The sequence below is a fragment of the Podarcis muralis genome, chromosome 5, assembly GCF_964188315.1.
Source record: "Podarcis muralis chromosome 5, rPodMur119.hap1.1, whole genome shotgun sequence".
Lineage (NCBI taxonomy): Eukaryota > Metazoa > Chordata > Lepidosauria > Squamata > Lacertidae > Podarcis > Podarcis muralis.
Window position 1 is genome coordinate 81,433,978 of NC_135659.1, and position 23,436 is coordinate 81,457,413.

Consider the following 23,436-nt stretch of genomic DNA (forward strand, 5'->3'; position numbering starts at 1 on the left):
AATCACAGCACCATATAGTGGAATAAAAGACGTACTCTTCTCTCCCTAAAGTCTCTACTTCCACTAACAGCCTCTGCTACAGATGTCCAACTTCCATATCTGCCAAGCAGTTGCAGAATCCCTTACTAGCTGGGCTGATCAAAGAAATACTGTACTACTGATCAAATACATTTTCATTAATCGTATTTTTAAATACGTATGCATAAATTTATATATGGTTAAAGCAATCACTTTGAGAGGGGAATATTTGTTTTTAGATGTTACATGCATAGATTGTGGCAGGCTCTGTCTTAGAATGAGAGCGGGGAAGCAAAATCTGTGACCCTCGAGGTGTTGTTGGACTTCAACTCTAAACAGCCCCAGACAACGTGATCAAGTAGTTAGGAATGACGGGGGTTGTTACCCAACAACATCTGGCTGTCCATCCTTGAACCAGAGAAATTTCCCCCTCGAAAGAAGAAGAGAATGCCACTCCTAAATTGGCATTTACCAATGCTTCTAAAAGCCATGCAACACTTTTAAAAATCACGTCTGTTTAATTAGGGATGCATTTTCGAGCTTATAAAGAAGGCTTTTAATTGAATTTCAATTAAAGGCTGCACCCCTGATTACTAGCTTCTATCACAAGAGGCATCTCTGCTAAATTTTCCTCTTTGTCAAGCTTATAAATAGCCAATCATTTGGTCTCCTGTGGTGAAGCATCTCTAGGCAATCAGGCAGGGAACATTCTTTTGCAAATTGGAAAGGTCTTTATTTTCCTTTATCATCCCATCAGTGCACTTAGTTATACCAGCTTTCACCATGTGCTAGCTGGGGCTGATGGGAGTTGTTGTCCAAAACACCTGGAAGGCACCAGGTTGGCAGAGGCTGCCTTATGCAATCAGAACCCCAGGCCAATAGCATGCACCCCAGTTTCATCCTTTTTCCATACAAAGAATCATCTAAGTGCCTGTTCTTTATCTCTCTTAACGCTGAACCCTAGGTAATTCTGTTGACCACATAAAAAAGCTCCCCTGCATTTGAAAGTAGTTGATTTTAGCAAAGCAAACACACACAGAACACATATATATATATTCCAACAATAAATGAATGTTTATGTAAAATAAAGATCATTTTAAGATTATTAAATTTAACTTTAGAATTCATTTTAGAGATAGTGTATATAGTTTTCTACAGGGATTTGGTTTGTTTGCCCTGTTTGGTGCTTGATATAATGGTTCTGATATAATTGGTTATATCACTGATATAATGGTTATATCATTGATATAATGGTTATATCATTATATTATATAATGGTTGATATAATGGTTTTACCTTTTTTTCTTTACCTAGAATGGTTCTGAAATACATACTCAGATAGAATTAATATTTTCCAATTGATGAATAATCTTCATTTTCTACTTTTATTAGTATCTTATGAATAGTACATTTTAGTGCAATGGTAATTGTTGCCTTTCATAATTTGTATGGAATGCTGTACTTTTAGAAAAACATTATTTAAGAAAACAGCTCTCCTTAAAAACTTTCTAGTGTAATTTTTACAGCTACTTAATCTTACCATACATCACTTAAGACCAATGAGGGGGAAATCCATACATGACATTTCAAAAAAACCAGAATGTACTATTTGCAAAAACCTGCCACCATGTCAAGCAGCCCAAACTATGCATATGCACTTGGATGTAAGTCCCATAGTGTTCAATGGGATTTTCTCATGCACACAAACATGTAAAGTAATGATGGCCAAACTTGGTCCTCCAGCTGTTTTGGGACTACAATTCCCATCATCCCTGACCACTGGTCCTGTTAGCTAGGGATGATGGGACTTGCAGTCCCAAAACAGCTGGAGGCAAGATTGCAGGCTCATTGTTCCTCCAGCCATCGTACCTCCCATCCTTCAATGTGAGACTGCAGCTGCTCAAGGGCTTCCAGCTTCTCCATCTGCCTCTTGGTCTCATTGATATTGGTGCAGACTGCTTTCATTGCCTGTAATGCATTCTGCACTGCCTGATAATCTGCATGTTTGCTGGGTGTCCTCTTGGCGAGCTCCTAGAAAGAAAGAGGGGGAGAAAGAAATCAACTTCCGACAGCACAAGGTAGCCTCAGGTGATATTATGGAGATGGGAAATGCAACTGTGGTGTTGAAGCAACATCAAGGAATGTGTTGAAGCAAAGTTGCGTACACATTCAGGGATGGGAAATCAGTAGCCCTGCATTTGCTGTTGGACTCCATCTCCCATCAGCCCCAGACAGCCCGGCCCTTAGTCAGGGATGATGGGAGCTGGAATCCAGCAATTCCTAGAGGACCACCAACTCCCCACTCCTGATGCTTTCAAAGGAAGATATTAGAATTGTGGAATCATAGAACTGTAGAGTTGGAAGGGACTACGAGGGTCATCTAGTCCAACCCACTGCAATGCAGGAGTCTTTTGCCCAAAGTGGGGCTCGAACCCACAAACCTTAGATTATGAGTCTCATGCTTTACCGACTGAGCTATTAGGCTCAAGACTGTCAAATGATGTCAAAGCACTGCAAGATAAGACCCTCCAACTTGTAAATGTCTCTTCTTGGAGGGCTGAAATGCTTATAATTCTGGAAGTGATACCTTTAGGGCAGGGATGGGGAACCTGTGGCCTCTCAGATGTTGGACTCTCCCTTCAGCCCCAGGCAACATGACCACCAGCAATGTGGAGGTCCAGCATTGTGTCATGTTTTAGCCAGGGGAGTCCTCAACAGAGGAAGACCAGGAGGCCTTACATCAAGCCCTAGGTCAGGCTCCATCTGGGGGAAAGGAACCAGGATCCTGTGACGAGGGTCCCAGAGTGAGCTCAGCCTCTGACATTAAGGCTGAATGGGTCCCAAGCCTGAGGGAAAGATGGCACCTTAAAACACCAGATGGAAACCCAACCAATCGGGAGAAGTGTCCAACTATATGAAAGCGTCTCCTTAGGAGTAAGACCTTCTTTTCAATGAGACCTCTGTAGAAAAGGGAGCTGATAGGAGTCCGCATTGGTTTGGGGATGATTCCAGCAGCTCCAGACCAAAAACCCCAAGGCTGGGCTGGAAGAGCTGCAGGAACAATGTCTATGTACCAGCTCTCTGCTCTGCTTGGGAATGGAAGTCCTGCCTGTGCCAAACCTGACCAAGGGTGACCATGGGCTGCTCTGCTCCCATTGTGCCTCTTGCATGACACTTTGTTGTGACTCTGCTGACTTAGACTCTGCCCTTGGACCAGCCTTGGGTACTGCTTTTGTTGCTGTACTATTACGATACGATACGATAATCTTTATTGTTGTTGTCCCATACAGAACAAAGAAATTGAAAAATCTAAATAATGATCATAATCATAATCAATAATAATAATAATACATTTATTTATACCCCGCCCTCCCCAGCCAAGACTGAGCTCAGGGCAGCTAACACCAGGTATAAAAACAATTGATTAAAATACAACTTAAAAACAAGACTAAGTACAACATTAAAATAATAAGACATTCAAAAACCAACAAGCCAGCTATCCCAACCTGGTTAGTCCCCTAAAAACTCTGATACCCCATTTTTAAATACAATATACTCCCATAGAGACTCCTTACACTGCGTTTAAAACCAAAATCGAATTTGGATAGAAACTGTTTCTCAGGCGGGTAGAGTTGTTGCTGGCAGGTCCACTGTTTTCTCAGAAGCCCAGGGAGAAGAGGACACTCTGCTTAAAGGCCTGCCAGTGAACACACCAGGTTCCTGCACCCTAGTCTTATTTCCCACCATTCATCCAAACTCACTCTCAAAAACAATAGTCTTGCATCAGCTTGAAGACCAATACATAGAATCATAGAATCATAAAACCATAGAGTTGGAATAGACCACAAGGGCCATCGAGTCCAACCCCCTGCCAAGCAGGAAACACCATCATTATGTATTAGTTTTCATAGACTAGAGTTCAGTTTATCAGGTGTGTGAAGTGTTATCCTAAGCTGCAGGTATATATGGCTAGAGAGGTGACGTCAAACTATTGACATCAGTCATGTACTGGCTGGACCACAAGCCTGGCACATGTGGTGGTGTTGGTGGCTAGTCCTGCATTTTCCCAATGGTTCCAAACACCAAAATAAGACTACAATTTGTGTGGTTCAGACCAGAGCAGAGAAACTAGGTTAGGTTTGCTATGAAAAGCAACTCTGGGAAGACTCTGGAAACAGATGGTAATCAACAATGACCTGGGTTTGGCAAAGAGCGTAGCCCGTGTCTACTTAAAATTAATCATCTTTTTCAGACCTTTTACAGCCAACCCCATTTGGATAAAAGATCCTTTCAATAAAGCCTTACTAAACTTGTTCGTTTCCTCCTGGTACATAATAGGGTGTTTAAAATGTGACATTTTTAGCCTGTCTGGAATGTTTCACATTCTTCCAATACTCCTATTTGCTTCTTATATTTAGCTCTGATAGCTTTTAGCTCTGTGACCCAATGGCAAAACCGCTGCACAGCTGCCTCCTTCCACGTTTCCAGAGAGGCAGCTTAAATGGAGTGAATTTCAATGCAACTGGAAATGCAGCACCAGATCTGTAACCAGGCTGGTGTATTTTCCGAGCATAAGTAAACAAAAGAAGGAGAGAGAAAAGGAATCTACGTTCTTTCTGAGTCACGATTATCAACTCCTGTCCCAAGAAACAGCAAATTCTGTCAACAAAACGCATGGTGATGACTGCATGTACAGGTTTTGCTTGTTTCATTTTGCTACTCTGATTCTATAAGCTTCTATAACAGACCTTTGTCAAGCAGACCATTAGTGTTGCTCTTTTACTTAAAGGTAAAGGTAAAGGTACCCCTGCCCGTCGGGGCCAGTCTTGACAGACTCTAGGGTTGTGCGCCCATCTCACTCTATAGGCCGGGGGCCAGCGCTGTCCGGAGACACTTCCGGGTCACGTGGCCAGCATGACATCGCTGCTCTGGCGAGCCAGAGCCGCACACGGAAACGCTGTTTACCTTCCCGCTAGTAAGCGGTCCCTATTTATCTACTTGCACCCGAGAGTGCTTTCGAACTGCTAGGTTGGCAGGTGCTGGGACCGAGCAGCGGGAGCGCACTCCGCCGCGGGGATTCGAACCGCCGACCTTTCGATCGGCAAGCCCTAGGCGCTGAGACTTTTACCCACAGCACCACCCGCGTCCCTCGCTCTTTTACTTATTGCTAGCAAAATGCATGTCTTTGTGATGGGTGTCAAGGTTTATTTCAGAGGTGGGAACCTATAGCCCTCCAGGTGTTGCTGGCCAGCAATTCCCATAATCAGTGACCACTAACCACATGCTGGCTGGGGCTGGAGGGAGCTAGAATCCAAAGGCACCCCAACCCTTTAGGGATGTGGACTCTGCAGAAAAGACACATGCACACACAACTGTGGTATTTCAGGTTTCAGTTGGCGCCCAGATACCATCAAAGCAAGTTGCTTACAATGAGCTCTCCTTGTCTGGATCAGGAGAAACTCTTCTTGAACATATATCACGTGATTATTATTAAACCTGCAAAACAACAACCTGGAATAGGCATGCAAAACTGCCTGAACCAATTTTTTAGGTTCCGGGAAAGAGCTGACAAAATGTGCCCGGAGTCAGATAAAGCTTCCCACCCCCAGCTTTTAAAATGCAACTAAATTTTGCTAGCACTTTAGAAAAGAAAATGAGCAACAGATTGCGAGGCCATGCAGGGTGAAGCGAAGCTACGACTGCCAGGGCATGGAAAAGGTATCACAATCCATCAACAGTACAGATGTGTCACACTTGGCATGTGACTATCCTGCTGCCTTAACAGCATTGATGACATGTTTTGTTTGGCCTGAGTCAACATGCATCCTGCACTGGGTCCTTCTACTTCACCCGAGAAACCCACTGTTCATGCCAGTAACCCAGAAGTGCTCACATAATCAGGTAAAAAACAACAACACGGCAACCACTGTCTATTGAGCCTCTAATTATATTCTTCCTCTTAATGCTTAAAAAGGAAAATTAAAAACCTAATGCCCTCCCCCCTCCTATAAGCACATTATAATTTTGATAATGGAAAGAAATAAACAACAACAACAAAAAATACAAACGAAGGACTGCATTAAAAAGGTTAAGGGTACTTTTGATTAGATGTTAGGAATGCTCTCTGCTTCCTCAGTGAGAACAAGAGCGCCCTCTTTTATCATGTCTGGTCAGAATCCACTGATTCTGCGGCAATGTAATTTTTACAAAGTGAAACTTGCAGGCTCCTGGAAGCTGCAACCCCATCGGCTAGTTTCTATGATAACCATTTCAGGGGGAAATTTCACCCAGCAGCTAAAATCTTGGAAAGTTTGCCTTACTGCTCAATCACACATTTCAAGCAGTGGTTATCAAAAGGTGTGGCGCACCACACAAGTATGGTAAGTTAAAGGTAAAGGGACCCCTGACCAATAGGTCCAGTCGTGACTGACTCTGGGGTTGCGGCGCTCATCTCGCTTTATTGGCCGAGGGAGCCGGCGTACAGCTTCTGGGTCATGTGGCCAGCATGACTAAGCCGCTTCTGGCAAACCAGAGCAGCACACGGAAACGCCGTTTACCTTCACGCCAGAGCGGTACCTATTTATCTACGTGCACTTTGACGTGCTGTCGAACTGCTAGGTTGGCAGGAGCAGGGACCGAGCAACAGGAGCTCACCCTGTCGCGGGGATTCCAACCAGCGACCTTCTGATTGGCAAGTCCTAGGCTCTGTGGTTTAACCCACAGTGCCACCCGTGTCCCACAAGTATGGTAGGAGAGGACAATTTAAACATTTTGGTGTAGTACAGTACAGTACAGTACAGTACAGTATAGTATAATCATTCATTCACTGCAGCATATGGCTAGATGTCTTTTCAAAATGAGAGCAAGACCATCAAGACAATCCTAGCTGTGATCCAGAATTGTCATTTAAAGCACAGAGGGACATTTCTTGCTACCAGCATGAATGGTTCAGCAACTCTGATTTGCAGTTTGAGTCAGGGGGTGTAGTGGACTAGCCCAGAACTCAGTTCCAGGGCAGGAACACAGAGCGACAGAATGACCGGGAGCTTTGCTCAATCTCTTTGGAGAGGCACATTGAAGTTTTCTGTGCAGTCCCGAAGATTGCTACAGAACTGAACCCTGAATCTGGAGGCCCTGATCCACAACCTAAGAAAAGACCAAAAAGAAAAACACCCAAGTACATTACAAAGGCTTAATTTCTGGATCTGGTTTGAGATTAATATACTGGTTGCTGTATCACCGTTTTGGTTTTATTATTTGTTTTCTTTGCCTGCTAAGGATGATAAGACTAAGAAATGTTTATTGGTTTTCAGGAATTATTTAGATAGTTTTTCTACATTGTTTTTTAAATTGCTTTTGTTTTCTCTGTATTGCTAAAGGCGAGACTGCTTTGCTATTTTTTTAGAGGTGCCCTCATAGCTTTCTGAAGGAGGATTAGGAATGTTTTAAGATTCACTGCAACACAAATGTTTAGGTTTTTTGAGGGTGAAGCTTAGAATGGCTTTGGGTTGAGAATTTTAAAGTGTCTGTGAGCACCAGGAAAGAAGAAGCCTAAGGTATGCTACTGAACTTTAGTTTTGACTTCTTCGTAATTTAAACTTTGGAGGTTTGAACAGGGATAGAGATTTCTGTTGGGGCTGATAAACACAGTTGTGCTGTGAGTGTGTACTTTTAATCATGTGAGATTCAATCTTGTACAGTGGTACCTTGGTTCTCAAATACCTTGGTTCCCAAATGCCAAAAACCGGTAAGTAAGTGTTCCGGTTTTCGAAAATTTTTCAGAAGCCGAACGTCTAATGCGACTGTCAGCTATTGTTTCCAGGTCACCTGCACCAATCAGAAGCTGCGCCTTGGTTTTCAAACATTTCAGAAGTCAAACGAACTTCCAGAATGGATTAAGTTTGGCGCTTTTGTTTTTGCTATTTATTTTGCGTTTTTTGTTTTTGAAGCTTTTTTGGTTAATTTGTTTTTCTGACTGGGTGGAACCCAGTTCAGCCACTGATTGATCGATTGTGTGACTGCAGAAATGGATAAAAGCCCCCCATCCAAACAATGACTATCATCAGTGCAGGTAAGAAAAAATAATAATCCATTTTGCATTGCTTTCTATGGGAAAGCGCACCTTGGTTTTGGAATGCTTTGGTTTTGGAACGGACTTCCAGAACAGATTTAGTTTGAGAAGCCAGGTACCACTGTAATCTGTTCAACTGTGTCTTACAGGAGCTGTTTTTAAAAAGGAGAACAATGAGCTTGGGGTAGATTAAAGGGCTTTGATATCCTGTGATTTTATACCTGCATACTGGGTTGTGCCAATAAAAAGACTGCTTAAGAGTCCAAACCCTCTCATTGCTCCGAGACTAAGGGTGCACATACCTACATACTTGAGAGAGGAGGTACTGCAAACAAGTATCTGCATCATTTGATGCAGACAACCTAAGAAATTATAGGTATGCATGCATATTCAAATGGATTCTACCCAAATCAATTTCAGTCCTGCATACGTCCAATTTTATAGTCAGGCCAAGGTCAGTATTATATGAAACGAGCAAGGGAAATGGTATGGAGATGATGGCCTAGCAAAACTGGTGTGTGGTTATGAGATAGGAGGGAAAGGCAAGATGAGAAAGCAGGCCAGTGGACAGGAGTGCGTGTGCAAACATTAAGCCCAGTATGGAGAATTAAGCCCAGAGTGACAAGCTGCTAGTCCGAGGGTTTAAGATGCAACTGAAGTATGCACACACGCACATAGGTTGAAATGTACCGAGGTCCAAACCTGACCTGCACCATCCCAAGTACAAAGCAATGTTCAGGTGGAATTCCTGACAGGGCAGATTCGAAGTGCAAAGAGGCCTTTTCTTGGTCATGCCAGGAGAACAGAAATGAGCACACAGCAGAATAGAGAGGATGGAAAGAAGAGAGCATCTTTACAAAACAACATCTTGAAACCAAACCCAGCTCTAGCATTTCCTCGAAGAAAGGATGTTGTTGTACAGAAACTGGTCTTGTTTTCGTCTCACCGCCCTGCCACCGCCCACTTCATTATCCTCCACACCAGATTAAACATCTTCGTTTGTATACTTAAAACAGGGAGCAAGGCACATACTTTTGCTGATGAAAATTACAACAATCCACATAAAAGTATTCCCTTGCTCCACCCTCTTGAATTTTCAGAACACTCCCTTCGAGGAAAGCCTGTGAGATACTTTATACAACAGAATGTTAACTCTTGACTTTTTTACTCTGCATGATGAAACGCGGTTTGTTCTTGCAGAACAGATTTATGGAAAACCTAGGACTAATAGCAGGCGAGAGATTGCACCAATCAATCCCGTTTCCTGTCATCCTCATGAGTGCAGTGGGATTTTTTAACAGCAAATTTAATGAGTCCGGCAGCAGAATGCAGATTCTGGAAATAAATCCAAGCAGGGCATAGCCAAACAAATCCTAGATAAGAGCCTGTAATTCAGTGATAAAATACATGCGTTGCATACACAAAGTCTGAGGTTCACTCCATGACCTCTGCAGTTAAAAGGATATCAGGTAGCACAGGTGAGAGATGCTATTAGAGGGCCCCTGTCAAGCTGGGCTAGATGAACAAATGGTCAAGACTCCAGATAAGGCAGCTTCAGATGTTCATAAACAGAGAGCCATGATAGCCAATGAATATGATTCGTGTTTCTTCCCATGCTTTGGATAACTTTTTTATATTTATCTTTTGCATTGCTTCATTACTATTTCAACAATACTGGTACATGGTGTTGTGAGCTCCTAATTGGTCATGTTTCCTTGTGATATACCAGATGATGCCTTCAGCTGGAATCATGTGAAAACTATTTATCCCCATTTTCAGGCTGAATCACCAGACCCTGCTTCATAGAGACTGCTTAAATTAGCCACCCCTGCCCTAAAGATTCACTGTAGGAACAGCTATGTCCCAGGGAGCTTTGCAAGTTGGGCAGGCTCATCCAGCTTTGCCCTGCGTGGCATTGAAATGCCCCACGTCAAAAGCCAACTGGAAAATGGTGCTGCTGTTGATGTTCCTAAACTGGCCCAAAACCAGTTCCTGCACCCAAAGGAGCCTAGAATGCCAGCACGTCTCTAGCCTGAATAGGTCAAATTATGCTCCTCAGATGTGATGACACAGTAGAAGCCCTGCTTCCCCTGTACTACCACAGTCCATGTCTCCTAAAATGGGAGGCAACAAGTTTCAAATTAGGGTCCCATAATTGCTTCAAAGTAAATGCAGCCAATTTAAGTACACTTTGAAGGAAGGAAGGAAGGAAGGAAGGAAGGAAGGAAGGAAGGAAGGAAGGAAGGAAGGAAGGAAGGAAGGACAACCTCAGGTTACATACGCTTCAAGTTACAGACTCCGCTAACACAGAAGTAATACCTAGGGTTAAGAACTTTGCTTCAGGATGCGAACAGAAATCGCGTGGCACCGGCATGGCAGCAGCAGGAGGCCCCATTAGCTAAAGTGGTGCTTCAGGTTAAGAACAGTTTCAGGTTAAGAATGTACCTCCGGAATGAATTAAGTTCTTAACCCGAGGTACCACTGTATATTCTGTAGATTGGCCTGCAAGCAGAGGTCTTTCCCATCATCAGCTTTCATCCTTGAAGAAGGAAGGAATGAAACCTGTCAGCTTCTGCATGCACAAAAATATTGCTCTCCCACTTAAGCTATTTTCAACAATAAGCCAGTATTATTTTAGGCTGAAAACTGATTTTTAAGAATGAAGAAGAAGCAGGTTTTAATTTTCCTATAGGGCTGTGAGCTCACACACAGACTTCACCATAAATCTTGAGTTGGGAAATATTTTAGCACCTTAACCTCTAGCTAATTAGCACTATCCTCTTTTAACAATCCCGAAGGGGGAATAAAGGGCACCTTGTCAGATTTCCATCACACTTCTTATAGGCACTGCTTTCCATTTCAAATTTCTGACACCTACCATCATTAAGGCTTGCAAAGCACCATGCTGTTTTGCATTACCTTTCAAGTGGATTTGGAGTCTGGCAACTCAGCTCCTGCCTCCAGGTTATCCTTTCTCAGAAGCACAGGAATCTCCCAACCAAGGATGCAGCCTATAATTATCAAATGTGGCTTTCAAGTGGCTCACATTGCTGCAAGGCATGGAAACCAAAATAATGCCGGCTTGAACTGTAGCCAGATACCTGCAAAATCCTGGGTGCAAGGGTCAAAAATCACAGCAAGCATCCATAATCCCCACACCACGAAGTCATCAATCAGGTGACTCTGAGGGTGTGCTGCTGTGACCTACATATGCCGATAATGTTAGGGGGCAAGAGAACAGAGGTAAGTGCATTTAATTCCCACCCTAAGGATATGATTAACACATGATCACTGCACCACTACAACCACCAGCCACCTGAGCTCATGGAAGCTGCCCTTTCTAAAGGGAAACAGTTCTTTTGGTGCTTGGGCTTCAATTTCCACTATGCATTAGCACAGTGTAGAAGGGACCAGGGCTGGATTAACACTTATGGCAGTAAACTACTGAAATCTTGACTACATAGCAAGATGCCTTATACAGTGGTACCTCTGGTTACGTACTTAATTCGTTCCGGAGGTCCGTTCTTAACCTGAAACTGTTCTTAACCTGAAGCACCACTTTAGCTAATGGGGCCTCCTGCTGCTGCCGCACCACCGCCACGCGATTTCTGTTCTCATCCTGAAGCAAAGTTCTTAATCCGAGGTACTATTTATGAGTTAGCGGAGTCTGTAACCTGAAGCGTATGTAACCTGAAGCGTATGTAACCTGAGGTACCACTATACAAAGTTAGACTATTGCTCCATCTAGCTTAATATCATCTACACTGATAGGGATTTTCAGTCTTTGAGACAGAGGGCAGTCCCAACCCTGCTTGGAGATGCCATGGACTGGGAGTGGGATGCAGGCAATGCAGATGCTCTACCATTGAGCTAGGGCCCTTCCCCACAGTTTGTGGTTTATCTGGAGCAAAGCAGCTGTGGCTTTCATTGATGCACTCTCATGTTAGTCCATATTTTGTCATGGTATGGCTTAGCACTGAACACAAACCAGGCCTTAGTAAATTTAGGTCACCTGACCCTGAAACCCTTGAGAAAGCTGGATTTGATAACTCAGCAATAAGTAATGTCACTCTGCTTGTGCTCAGGAGCACTCCTTTTTATTCTTAAAAAAAAAACCCCTGAATCCTAAGCATGGAAAATAGGTTCTAAGGCTGAGCCTTTGCTCAAATTAAGTCCTGAAGGGCATCTAGCCTAAAGCTGAATCCAGGTTTGGAAAACTCTTGGAGGGGGAGTTTACCTGTGACAGAACTGGTGGTTATGACCTTGGCTGAACAAACAAGGAAAATGTTGCCTGTGTATATAAGGCCCTGAAAATAATCTTCTTTATTTCCTTTGCAAGATGGAGGAATCGAATCCCAACTCATAGCTCTGGCCTAGTCTACACATACAGCAGAAAGTGGTAGCAGAATAGATTACGGGAGATCACATCGTTTCAGTGCTTTCCTCCACGCCAAAGAATTCTTTGCAAATGGAAAAGTAACATAGTTGAAACAGTGCTGGCCTAGAATCTCTCCCCCTGAGGTGGTAGATTTGGGGTCCCCATACCTGCAATCTCAAGTAACACAGGTCACGTCCCTACCTCAGAATTCTGCAACCTAATCAGGCTTCCATCTGTGGTCAGCACTAAGAATCTCCTTTCCCTCCTGTTTGCTCAACTTTGAGTTTCGACACTCCCATAAACGCCACAGAAAGCCAACTATGCAACCCAACCCAATGTGGATATATAAGGAAGCATAAACATTATAGAGGCCCTTGGAGAGGAATGTATACAAACCACATTTATCAAATCCCTATTTCCTCTGGTCTGTTGGCCCATCCTAGAGGTTTAAGAAGTCCTCCAAGTGTCACGCATAATCCCAATGCAAATCCACGGGACTGACAGGCTTCAACTTCCTCTCAAACGTTGAGCCAATGTAAATACACGGAGCGGGGTTATTTCGTACTTGTTGTGAAAGCTGACGCGGCATTTTAAGAAAAGCTAAATTTGTCACAGCCTGACTCCTAGACTTAGCTACGTCAGAACAGATAGGGCAAAATCCCGACTCAAGTATTGCTACTCATTAACATTAAGAAACACAGATTCATAGAAGTCCAGGACTACATCCAAAAAGGCAATTTTGCACACATCTCTTGTGTGTCTTATCTCCACCCAGCAGTGACGGACCTTGGAGTCTCAAATTTCAGTGGCACCCCGTGCAAAATTTGGTGCCCCCCACCCCAAGGCTCCACGCCACTCCCGTAAATCTGCCTCTGCATGCAGGACCAGTCTACTTGAGATAATACAAACTGATGAAATATTGCTAGCTCATAAGCTTTTCACTGTCAAAACAAAGAAAATTCCTTCCAGTAGCACCTTAAAGACCAACTAAGTTAGTTCTTGGTATGTGTATCTGAAGAAGTGTGCATGCATACGAAAGCTCATACCAAGAACTAACTTAGTTGGTCTTTAAGGTGCTACTGGAAGGAATTTTCTTTGTTTTGACTATGGCAGACCAACACGGCTACCTATCTGTAACTGGAAGCTTTTCACTGGTTATGCATCTGAAAGCCGACACTGCTCTAATGGCTGTCAAAGGGAGCTCATTTCTTCTTAAGGTGGGTTCTTGTGCCTTTATTTTTTTAAGAAAATGCATGTAAGTTATACATACTCATATTTAGAAATAACAGCTTCATTTTAAATAAAAATCACATTTCACCATAGTGGGAAAGGCTGTGACTGGTGCCCTATGTGCCTGCACCGTCTGCTATCCAGGTACCAACTTATCATCATAATTTTACTGCAGATTTCTCCTAATAAACACATTTTTGTATGCAGTTTTGACCCATGGACACATTTTTGCGAACAAATATTCCTTATATAAGGCACTTTTTATGTTATTTGGCCTAGAATATGGCATACTGTCTCCTCATTTTTATGAACATTATTTGGTTGGAGAACCGCATCACAAAATGTGGATAAGTGCAAAATTTGAAGGATAGATGTGTTTATGTACACCTATTTTGTAAACCTGTACACCTTTGGAACCGTGAATCTGACATACTCACTTTTAAATTTGAAATGAACTGAATTTCTCCCGCATTCCTACCACCTATACTAATTGTCCTAATTTTAATAATCTGTATTGGATTTCAATGATACACATATGGTATGAAGTCACACAGAAACTGAACATAACAAGAAATACAAAAACAAACAATAGCAACTTCCCCCTTCTATGCCAGAAGCCAGGTAAGCAATCATATTCATTCTTATGTGTAGTCACTGTTGCCTATTTATTACATTTTCTGTGCTGTTCTTGCAGGGGCCTTATAGACCTCTTTAAAAAATAATACTAATTAACCATACATGAGGAAATTATACTTTGAATGTCTGTCCCTAAAAGAAAAATACATATCATTTTTTATTGTCACATTTTAAAGTACAAACCTTTGTCTCTCCTCAAAAGAGGTGCAATTTAGGCTACAAAAATGATTTGTGCTGAGGGTTACATCAACTGAGAGGGATTTTCAGAATGGCCACTTACAGTATAACTTCCCAATCAAATCCAATTCAGAAGTAAACGTCAATGAACCAAGTGAGTCCTGGTTCGAGCACAAGACGTTACATGGAAAAATTGTCCTGTTGTGTCAGCTGACCAACTCAAATTACCCTTAAGGGCCCTTTAATTTCAATCAGATCAGAAGCTGAGTTCAAGTGCTCTGCTGCTTTGCACAAATGATGATTCCTCGCTTGGCCAATTATCAAACTACAGCGCATACACTCAGCTGCAGGCAGTGCTTCAGAAGCAGGGAAGAAGAGCAGCAGTCCCTCCCTCCATGAGGCAGATAACCTTCAATGTGATTTGGCCATGGGCATGGATAAAGGAAAAAGGGAAGAATCACAGAAATAAGGCTCCTGTGTGATCATGCTGAGAGGAGCTGCACCTCACCACTGATCATTTCTGTCCCAGGGCACAACGCATGTGAAATTTAATAAAACAAGTCAAGATCGCTCAGTAAGATCCATTGTCTGTTCCAGTGATAATGAACCTGTGGCTCTCCAGATGTTGATGAACTCCAACTCCCATCAGCCCCTGTCCTCATCGCCAATGGTCAAGAATGATAGGAATTGGTAGTCCAGCAGCTTCTGGATGGTCAAAGGTCACCTTTGGTCTTCTTGAGAACTCCAAGCAAGCATTATACAAGCACATCACAACGGACTAGTCTTCTTCCACCCAAACTTGCAAGAGTGTTAACGTTCCACAAACGCAAGTCGGAAACCACATGTGCAACAAACAATTCAGGACAAATGCTTTGTTACCTTCAGGAGCAGTGGGTATTTGCAAATCCTCTGGATTGGAGTTAGGAGATAACCCTCAAGTGGAATGTCTGTGGTCTTTCTGCCTCCCAAAAGCATGCAGCTCTGTAACCAGAAAATAAAAAGAATGTTACCCTTGACTCAAAGCTCCTAGGGACTTTCAGGGAGTTCAGAAAATGAGGATCAGTTCAATGTATGCGAGAAAATGAAGGAACATGTTATTCATTCATTTCCTTTCCTTAACAGACTTCAAGGAAGTCTCCCACCCAGGCACTGACCAAGCCTAAACCAGCTTGGCTTCATGGCATCATATGGCTTCTGCATTAAGAATTTCAAATTCTACACTGTAATCCTATGCATAACTAAAATAAGATGTGACTGGACAGACACATTAAACTACATGATATCACGCTAAATCATTGTTTAGAAGGCTGGGCAAGCCTCAAGTTCACATATCATGCAACTGCAAGGAGGAAGTTGGGCAGCTTTTGCTGCCATTTTGGCTTACTGCCTACACTGTCACTGAGGTTAATGTTACTATGGGTTTGTTTAAAACAAGCAAACTCCAAACCATGAATTCAATGACAGTGACTATGTGAGCTGTCTTTGGCATGGTTTACTATGCAAAAGTGGCATACAAATAAATGATGATGATGGCTTGTTTAAACAAACCATAGTTAGCATCTACCGTAGTTTAGGGTTCAGACAAAGCACTAAACTGCAGCTAATGGAAAAGAGAAGTGAAATCTTCTGAGCTCTTCCTCACAGCCAGGGCAAGGAATATGCAAGCCTGAGGATTGCCTAGGACTTTTCACCTAATGCTAAACTATGGTTTAAACTTTAGCACGATGCCTGAATGCAACCATAATGTCAGTGTATGGATCTATACTTTTCATGAAAAGGAACACCACCGCAAAGACCGCAACCCTTCTCCTCCCCTGCCCCACTCAACTTCACTGCACTCCATTGCTTTAAATACTCTTCTCCTCACCCAGTTCATTTCCAGTATCGAAGCCAGGCTTCTACTCTAAGCAATGGAGCAACGCCAGGTAATGCTGATGTAAAGGTGGTGTTTTCCTGGTTTCCATCACATGCTCCTTCGTATATGTGAACAGCAGAACCCACTCACTCATCCTTACAATGTGTCCCTGGGGTGGATGGGAAGGCAAAGATATCCTATCACATCCAATTAATCCCCTAATCTAAATAAATTAATAAATAAATGGCCCTTTTAGATTCAGTGATACTCTATTATGAGCATGCATGAATAGGATCAGACTGCAAGAAAGCCAAGATTCTGCGCAAACTGGTTGGATTTTTGCTAATTAGTTCAATTTGTCCCTTTGGAAGCAGACAACAATTTAAAAACTCTCAAGCTCAATATGCAAAAGAATTGACAGTGAGTAACATCCAATGCTAGTCATGTGCAGAGTAGACCCATTGAAATAATTCATTGCAATGGGTCTACTCTTGAGTGTGTGTAACAGTGGCTATCACCCAAGATTCCTGCGAGTACGAGGCCCCTGGAATGGAGCGTAACAGCAATCACAATTTATTTTCACTACTTGCACTCTATTCCATCTGGGTCAAGTTCTCCAGCTCCACTTGCCAAACCAGATTCTCCAGAGAGACACTAAAAGACTTGGTGAGGAAGATGAGGTTCCTGCACTGCTGTCTACTTCAGACAGCTAGCGGTCTAAGTGGAAGGTGGAGCACCTGTTGAGTAATAGATTTCTTCTAACTCCTAATTCCCTCTATCACTCAGATCCTCCTCCTCCTCTATGTGATCATCCTAGCCTTCCCCTGAAGCTCCACAGAACTTCAGAGTGATGCCAGAACCCATGCTTCATAAAATTGCACTTTTTGGCAAGTACCATAGTTTTTCAATCATGTGTTCATTTGGAACACAAAACAGGTCACCAAACCCTCTTTTCCTGCCAGAAGTAGTGTCAGAAGTGAATCAGCAGCACAGACTGAAATGCACCCAGACCAGATGCACATTCCAGAGCAGCCTGAACATCCTCATGGGCGCATGGCAAAGCTTCAGTTCCCAGAGTGGTTTTAATAATGGGGGTGGTGTTCCTCTTGAGAGCACCTAGTCCCCCATCTCTGCCACAGACTTCTTCTTACTTAGTAAGTACCTGTCAGGTAACAACTGGTGTTTCTCAAGTCCTGAGCCTGCCAGCTTTTGCCCATCTGGGGTTCTCATGAGATCTCCAGAGCATCATCTGACACAGCTGCCCAGAACTGCTTATGAGTTTTGCACAATGAACATTTTCACTCTTCAAAGATGTTTTCACCAGACACCAATAATTAGATTTCCTCTATAGACACAGAGTCTGGCTTCGATGCACACATTTTTCAGACTGTTTCAGGCTGGCAGTGCTGGCCACTACCTCCCAAAACTCTCGTTCCCATTTTCCAGGGTTCTTGTGTGAATCATAAACCATTCTTGTCCCCCTTGTTGTTTTCTCCAGTCTTGGCCTTTGAATTCAGCACAGAGTTTCCCCACATTTTCCAAGGCAGGTCTCTATTTCAGCCACTGTGAGAGCACCAGGGCCAATTCCACTCACACAAGAAACTCTTTTATTTTCTCATTTGACCTCATTAGATGGGGACATTATTATGCTGGGCAGGATTGGGGAAGGGGGCAGGGTGAAAAATGGGGGGAGGTTAACATAAGGAAATACCAGCCTTCCACATATTCCCTACATACAAATGTCTTACAAAATCTCATTTTTTGCAGAAACAAAACAGCACCACTGTCTACAAACCTTCCTGCCTAGTCAAAAGATGAGGTGACGTTGCTGAAGAGTTTTGTTTTCCGCCAGTCCAATTAGTTGATGCAGAGAACATTCTAGAATAATGTCTGCACTCAAAGTTTCTCTCTTTCTCTCTCTCTCTCTCTCTCTCTCTCTCTCTCTCTCAAAAATTGAACAGAGATGCTTATGTTTGCAAATGGAACAAGATGAACTTCTCTAGCTACGTGATAGCTTCCAAGGAAGGTTCTCTGAGGCACATTAGCATCAATCTACTACCTTCTTCTTAGGTATGCTAACTATCTAGATCAGGGGTAGGCAACCTAAGGCCCGGGGGCCGGATCAGGCCCAATCGCCTTCTAAATCCGGCCCGCGGATGGTCCAGGAATCAGTGTGCTTTTACATGAGTAGAATGTCTGCTTTTATTTAAAATGCATCTCTGGGTTATTTGTGGGGCATAGGAATTCGTTCATTATTTTTTTTCAAAATATAGTCCAGCCCACCACATGGTCTGAGGGATGATGGACCGGCCCACAACTGGATAAGGTTGCTGACCTCTGGTCTAGATATTCCAGCAATCTGGAGATAACTGTTGGGGGAATTAGACATGGGGAAAGGGGTTAATTTCTTTCATGGGCACAAATCACCCCATGTATGAGATATAGCCAGCAGGTGCAAGGTCAGCTAAGCCAGTTACTATGACAACGGCCCAGTGCCATCTATATAAGTGATTAAGGCATGCCAGCACATTAGTCAGTTGGTGAGTCTGTCCATGAGTCGGAGTATGTGTTAAGGCTTGAATCTGCTGGAGCAACAGAAATACTCCCTACTTGTATATATCTGTATCTGCAAAGCCTGCAAGCTGTATGTATCAACATCCATATCTGTATTACTGAAGCCTGATCTTCTGCAGCAGTAAACTATTTTGGACCTTAAGCTGTCTCTGTGTGGTGACTGGAACTGGGGCCAACTTCAGCTATGTGGTTATCTCACCTAAGATTCCCAACAATAATGTCATAGCAATTTACGGCAAGGAATTCTCCATCCATGCACAATACAATCACAGACCGCACACAAGGGCCAGAAGAAGTGACACGTTTTGGCAGATCAAATTAATCAGAAATGGGAAGTAAGGCTTTTCAGAAATAGGAACTGAAAAGAGGGTGGAGAGAAGGGATCAGCCTGTGAAACAAACAGAAGAGGATACCACAAAAGGTGCACACCAAACTTAGTAATAAATTACTAAGCCCCCAAACAGTTTAAAGACAACTGAATCAGTTAGTTTGTTTTCATTATTTATCTTCTAACTCTTAAGTAGCATAGAAAGGATGCCCAGACCTGGCAAGACTCAAACATGCTTACCTTCAACAAAGCTGCTATATCAATATGTCTTTGGACCAACAGGAGCTAACCTAATGTCCTTCAGATGCTGTGGTCCACCATTCCCATCATCCTCAGCCACCATTGGTAAGGGATCATGGGAGCTGTAGCACAACAGCGTCTGGAGGGCAGTGCATTTGCAACCCATTTTAGATCATAGCTCTTGAACAAGTTTCAACCAATGTATGTTTTCCTCTTGGCTTGAGAGAAGATTGGGAATGATTTTAAGGAGGAAAACCACTAAAAGGGGAAAGAATGAAGAAGCCCCTTCTCTGCTGGTGGTCTTCTGCTACAGACTGTAGTATTTATGACTATACTTTGCTTTGTGTGTTTTTTGTGTAGGGCATAGGAACTGCTTTATACAGACAGATCACTGATCCATCTAGATAAAAAAGTAAAGGTAAAGGACCCTTGGACGGTTGAGTCCAGTCAATAGCAACTATGAGGTCGCTCATCTCACTTCAGGCCGAGGGAGCCAGTGTTTGTCCACAGACAGCTTTCCGGGTCATGTGGCCAGCATGACTAAACAGCTTCTGGCGCACTGTGACGGAAACTAGAGTGCACAGAAATGCCATTTACCTTCCCGCCACAGCGGTACCTATTTATCTACTTGCACTGGTTTGCTTTTGAACTGCTAGGTTGGCAGGAGCTAGGACAGAGCAATGGGAGCTCAACCCATCACAGGGATTCGAACTGCCAACCTTCTGATCGGCAAGCGCAAGAGGCTCAGTGGTTTAAACCACAGCACCATCCATCTAGCTCCGTACTGACTACACTGATTGGCAGCAGCTCTCCAAGGTTTCAGGCAGAGGTCTGTCTCTGCCCTACCTGGATATGCCGGGGATTAAACCTGAGACCTTCTGCGTGAAAAGCACAGGTTCTTATCAGTAAGCATACAGCATTTTAAAACTTTCTATAACTGAGCATCATGTGCCGTTTGGGTACCACCAGTGCTTACCAATAGGAATGCTCTCACGGGTGGGATCTTGTTCAGTTCCATCAAGAGCCTGAGTGCTTTTTCATGGTTGCTGCAATATTCCTCGTATACAAAGAACTTGTCTTTCTGCAAGGTGAGGAAGAAAAAAAAAACACGTAAATGAAAGGCATCCCATTTACCTTTTGCATTTTACTTCAAATTAGTACAAATCAAATTTCCTTTTAAATGTGTACAGATGACATACACTGGAAATTATGAGATATGAGCAAATAGTTGGATGTGTCATCTATTGCGTTTTGAAGTTTATGTTGTCCTGCAGCAAGGTTTCTGGGTTGACTTCTTAAATATTACACATTTCAGTGAAAAACTTCTCAGTGAATATAGGTATGTTTTAAGACACTGCAATATTAGGGCCATGTGTTACAATAAACCCATTTTGCACATTGTTCCAAGTTGGCTTGTTTCATCCAAACCATAGTTAATGTTAGAAACAGTTTGTTGGCATGAATGATACAACAAACTATGGCTAAATAAAAACAGAAGCAAACGCTTCCAAACACCTCCAACCAGCTGCATGGGAAGAAAGGATGCATGAGTCTAAGCTGATTCACATTACACTAAACAAAGGTTCAGCATGATGTATGGAAATGGACAAAGGACAAACACAGGATGTAAATGAAAAAGAAAGAAAAAGCATGTGTAAGGGGTGGGAAACAAATTCTTTTTATGCAGCCACAACACACACATACACACAAAGTCAGACCCTCATAAATATATGCAAACTCTGTGAGAGATCCAGAGAAACGTAAGTGCATCTTAGTGCATCATACAGCCAAGATTCAAAGATGTTATGTGTACATGGGGCGGGGGGGACTACATTATCAGCTGCAGACACAGCCTTTTTGTTTTTGATGTTGCAGTTTCCAGCGCCAAAGAGACATGCCACAACTCAGTATAAAATACGGCTTGCCTCTTTGTAGGTAGGAACAAATGAAGAAAAAATGAAGCTGCCTTCTGGGTTCATTCTCTCTCTCTCTCTCTCTCTCTCTCTCTCTCTCTCTCTCTCTCACACACACACACACACACACACACACACACACACATGTCTGAGATATAAACAGCTTACAAGCACACACTCCAATTTTCCAGCTGAAATAAATTCTCTCTACATACTAACATCAAAAAGCGACTGCCATCACTGTTACATGATGTACTTTCTGTGTCACAGTTCAAGTTGGCTACCCCACCCCTGCTGAATGAAGATCAGACATGCTAAGCCCGTTACAAAACACAGTCATCTGCAGATTGGCACAGAGAGTTTTTCAGACAAGCAGTAAAACCGTCTCCATGCCAGAATCAATCAGACATGGAATAACAAACCCTTCCATGGCTGACTGAGATGAGCAAGATAGCTAGCAATCATGCTAGGAGACTTTCAGTAGAAAAATCAAGAGGTCGTCCCAGGTACTGAATATCCACCTAGTTCCTTGTCACCTGGCATTTGACTTTTATTTGTATGTTTTATTTTATTGCATTTATATTGCGCCTTTCTTCCATCATGGAGCCCAAGGCAGCAGCGTACACATGGTTCCCAGGCAGCCACCATTCCAGGCACTATGCAGACCCAGACCTGCAAGGTGGTAATTTCATGTGACTTCAAGCCGTACACATCCTAGGACCTAAGTGTGCACATTCTTCAAACGCTACTGAGTATAGCTCTATACCACTTTAGTACTATATACTACTTGCTTGGAGTTGTATCCCTCTTCCATCAATGGGCCTTACCTGGAGGTAGAAAGCAATAGTGCCCCTAACAGTGGCTGGGTCAGGTTTCTATTTCAATTACCCACAGTGCCCCAGAATTAAAATGGCTTGAGGGAGAGAACAGTGCTTGGGTCAACAATGGGCCCTGCTAGCATACTGGAGCTTTAGCAGTTGCCAAAGAATGCTGGTGTCTCAACACTGATCCTGAGTTCAGTTATAGTAGTAGTAGTAGTAGTAGTAGTAGTAAACCACCCTTCATCCAAAGATCTCAGGGCAGTTCTAATAATAATAATAATAATAATAATAATAATAATAATAATAATAATTCATTATGTATACCGCCTCCCCAGCCATTCTGGGTGGCTCCCAATCAAGTGTTAAAAACAATACAGCATTAAATATTAAAAACTTCCTTAAACAGGGCTGCCTTCAGATGTCTTTTAAAGATAAGATAGCTGCTTATTTCCTTCACATATGAAGGGAGGGCGTTCCACAGGGTGGGCGCCACTACCAAGAGGGCCCTCCGTCTGGTTCCCTGTAACCTCACTTCTCGCAATGAGGGAACCGCCAGAAGGCCCTCAGCACTGGATCTCAGTGTCCAGGCTGAATGATGGGGGTGGAGACGCTCCTTCAGGTATACAGCACCGAGGCCATTTAGGGCTTTAAAGGTCAGCACCAACACTTTGAATTGTGCTTGGAAACGTACTGGAAGTCAATGCAGATCTCTCAGGACCGGTGTTATGTGGTCCCAGCAGCCACTCCCAGTCACCAGTCTAGCTGCTGCATTCTGGATTAATTACAGTTTCCAGGTCACCTTCAAAGGTAGCCCCATGTAGAGTGCATTGCAGTAGTCCAAGCGGGAGATAACTAGAGCAGGCACCACTCTGGCAAGACAGTCTGCGGGCAAGTAGGGTCTCAGCCTGTGTACCAGATGGAGCTGGTAGACAGCCGCCCTGGACACAGAATTGACCTGTGCCTCCATGGACAGCTGTGAGTCCAAAATGACTCCCAGGCTGCGCACCTGGTCCTTCAGGGGCACAGTTGCCCCATTCAGGACCAGGGAGTCCTCCACACCAGCCCACCCCGTCCCCCAATGAAAATAAAAGATAGAAGCGCAAATAGCTAAAGCAGAAGCAACAAAACAATACTGCCCCTCCCACAAGCACATTTAAAAGACCAACAGCCAAAGGCCTGGTTGAAGAGGAACATT

General features: G+C 43.2%; 1 protein-coding gene and 1 non-coding gene across 2 annotated transcripts in view; both read right to left on the reverse strand.

Moving 5' to 3' along the window:
• PREX1 (phosphatidylinositol-3,4,5-trisphosphate dependent Rac exchange factor 1) overlaps positions 1-23,436 on the reverse strand; it is a 232,398-nt gene that overhangs the window by 104,559 nt on the left and 104,403 nt on the right. The window contains exons 4-6 of the mRNA XM_028735152.2: positions 20,484-20,588; positions 15,390-15,491; positions 1,888-2,049 (exon numbers count right to left, since the gene is read on the reverse strand). Coding sequence (XP_028590985.2) covers positions 1,888-2,049; positions 15,390-15,491; positions 20,484-20,588 — 369 coding nt within the window. The remainder of the gene's footprint in view (positions 1-1,887; positions 2,050-15,389; positions 15,492-20,483; positions 20,589-23,436) is intronic.
• Positions 2,431-2,502, reverse strand: TRNAM-CAU (transfer RNA methionine (anticodon CAU)). The gene has a single exon. It is a non-coding gene; the product is annotated as a tRNA-Met (tRNA).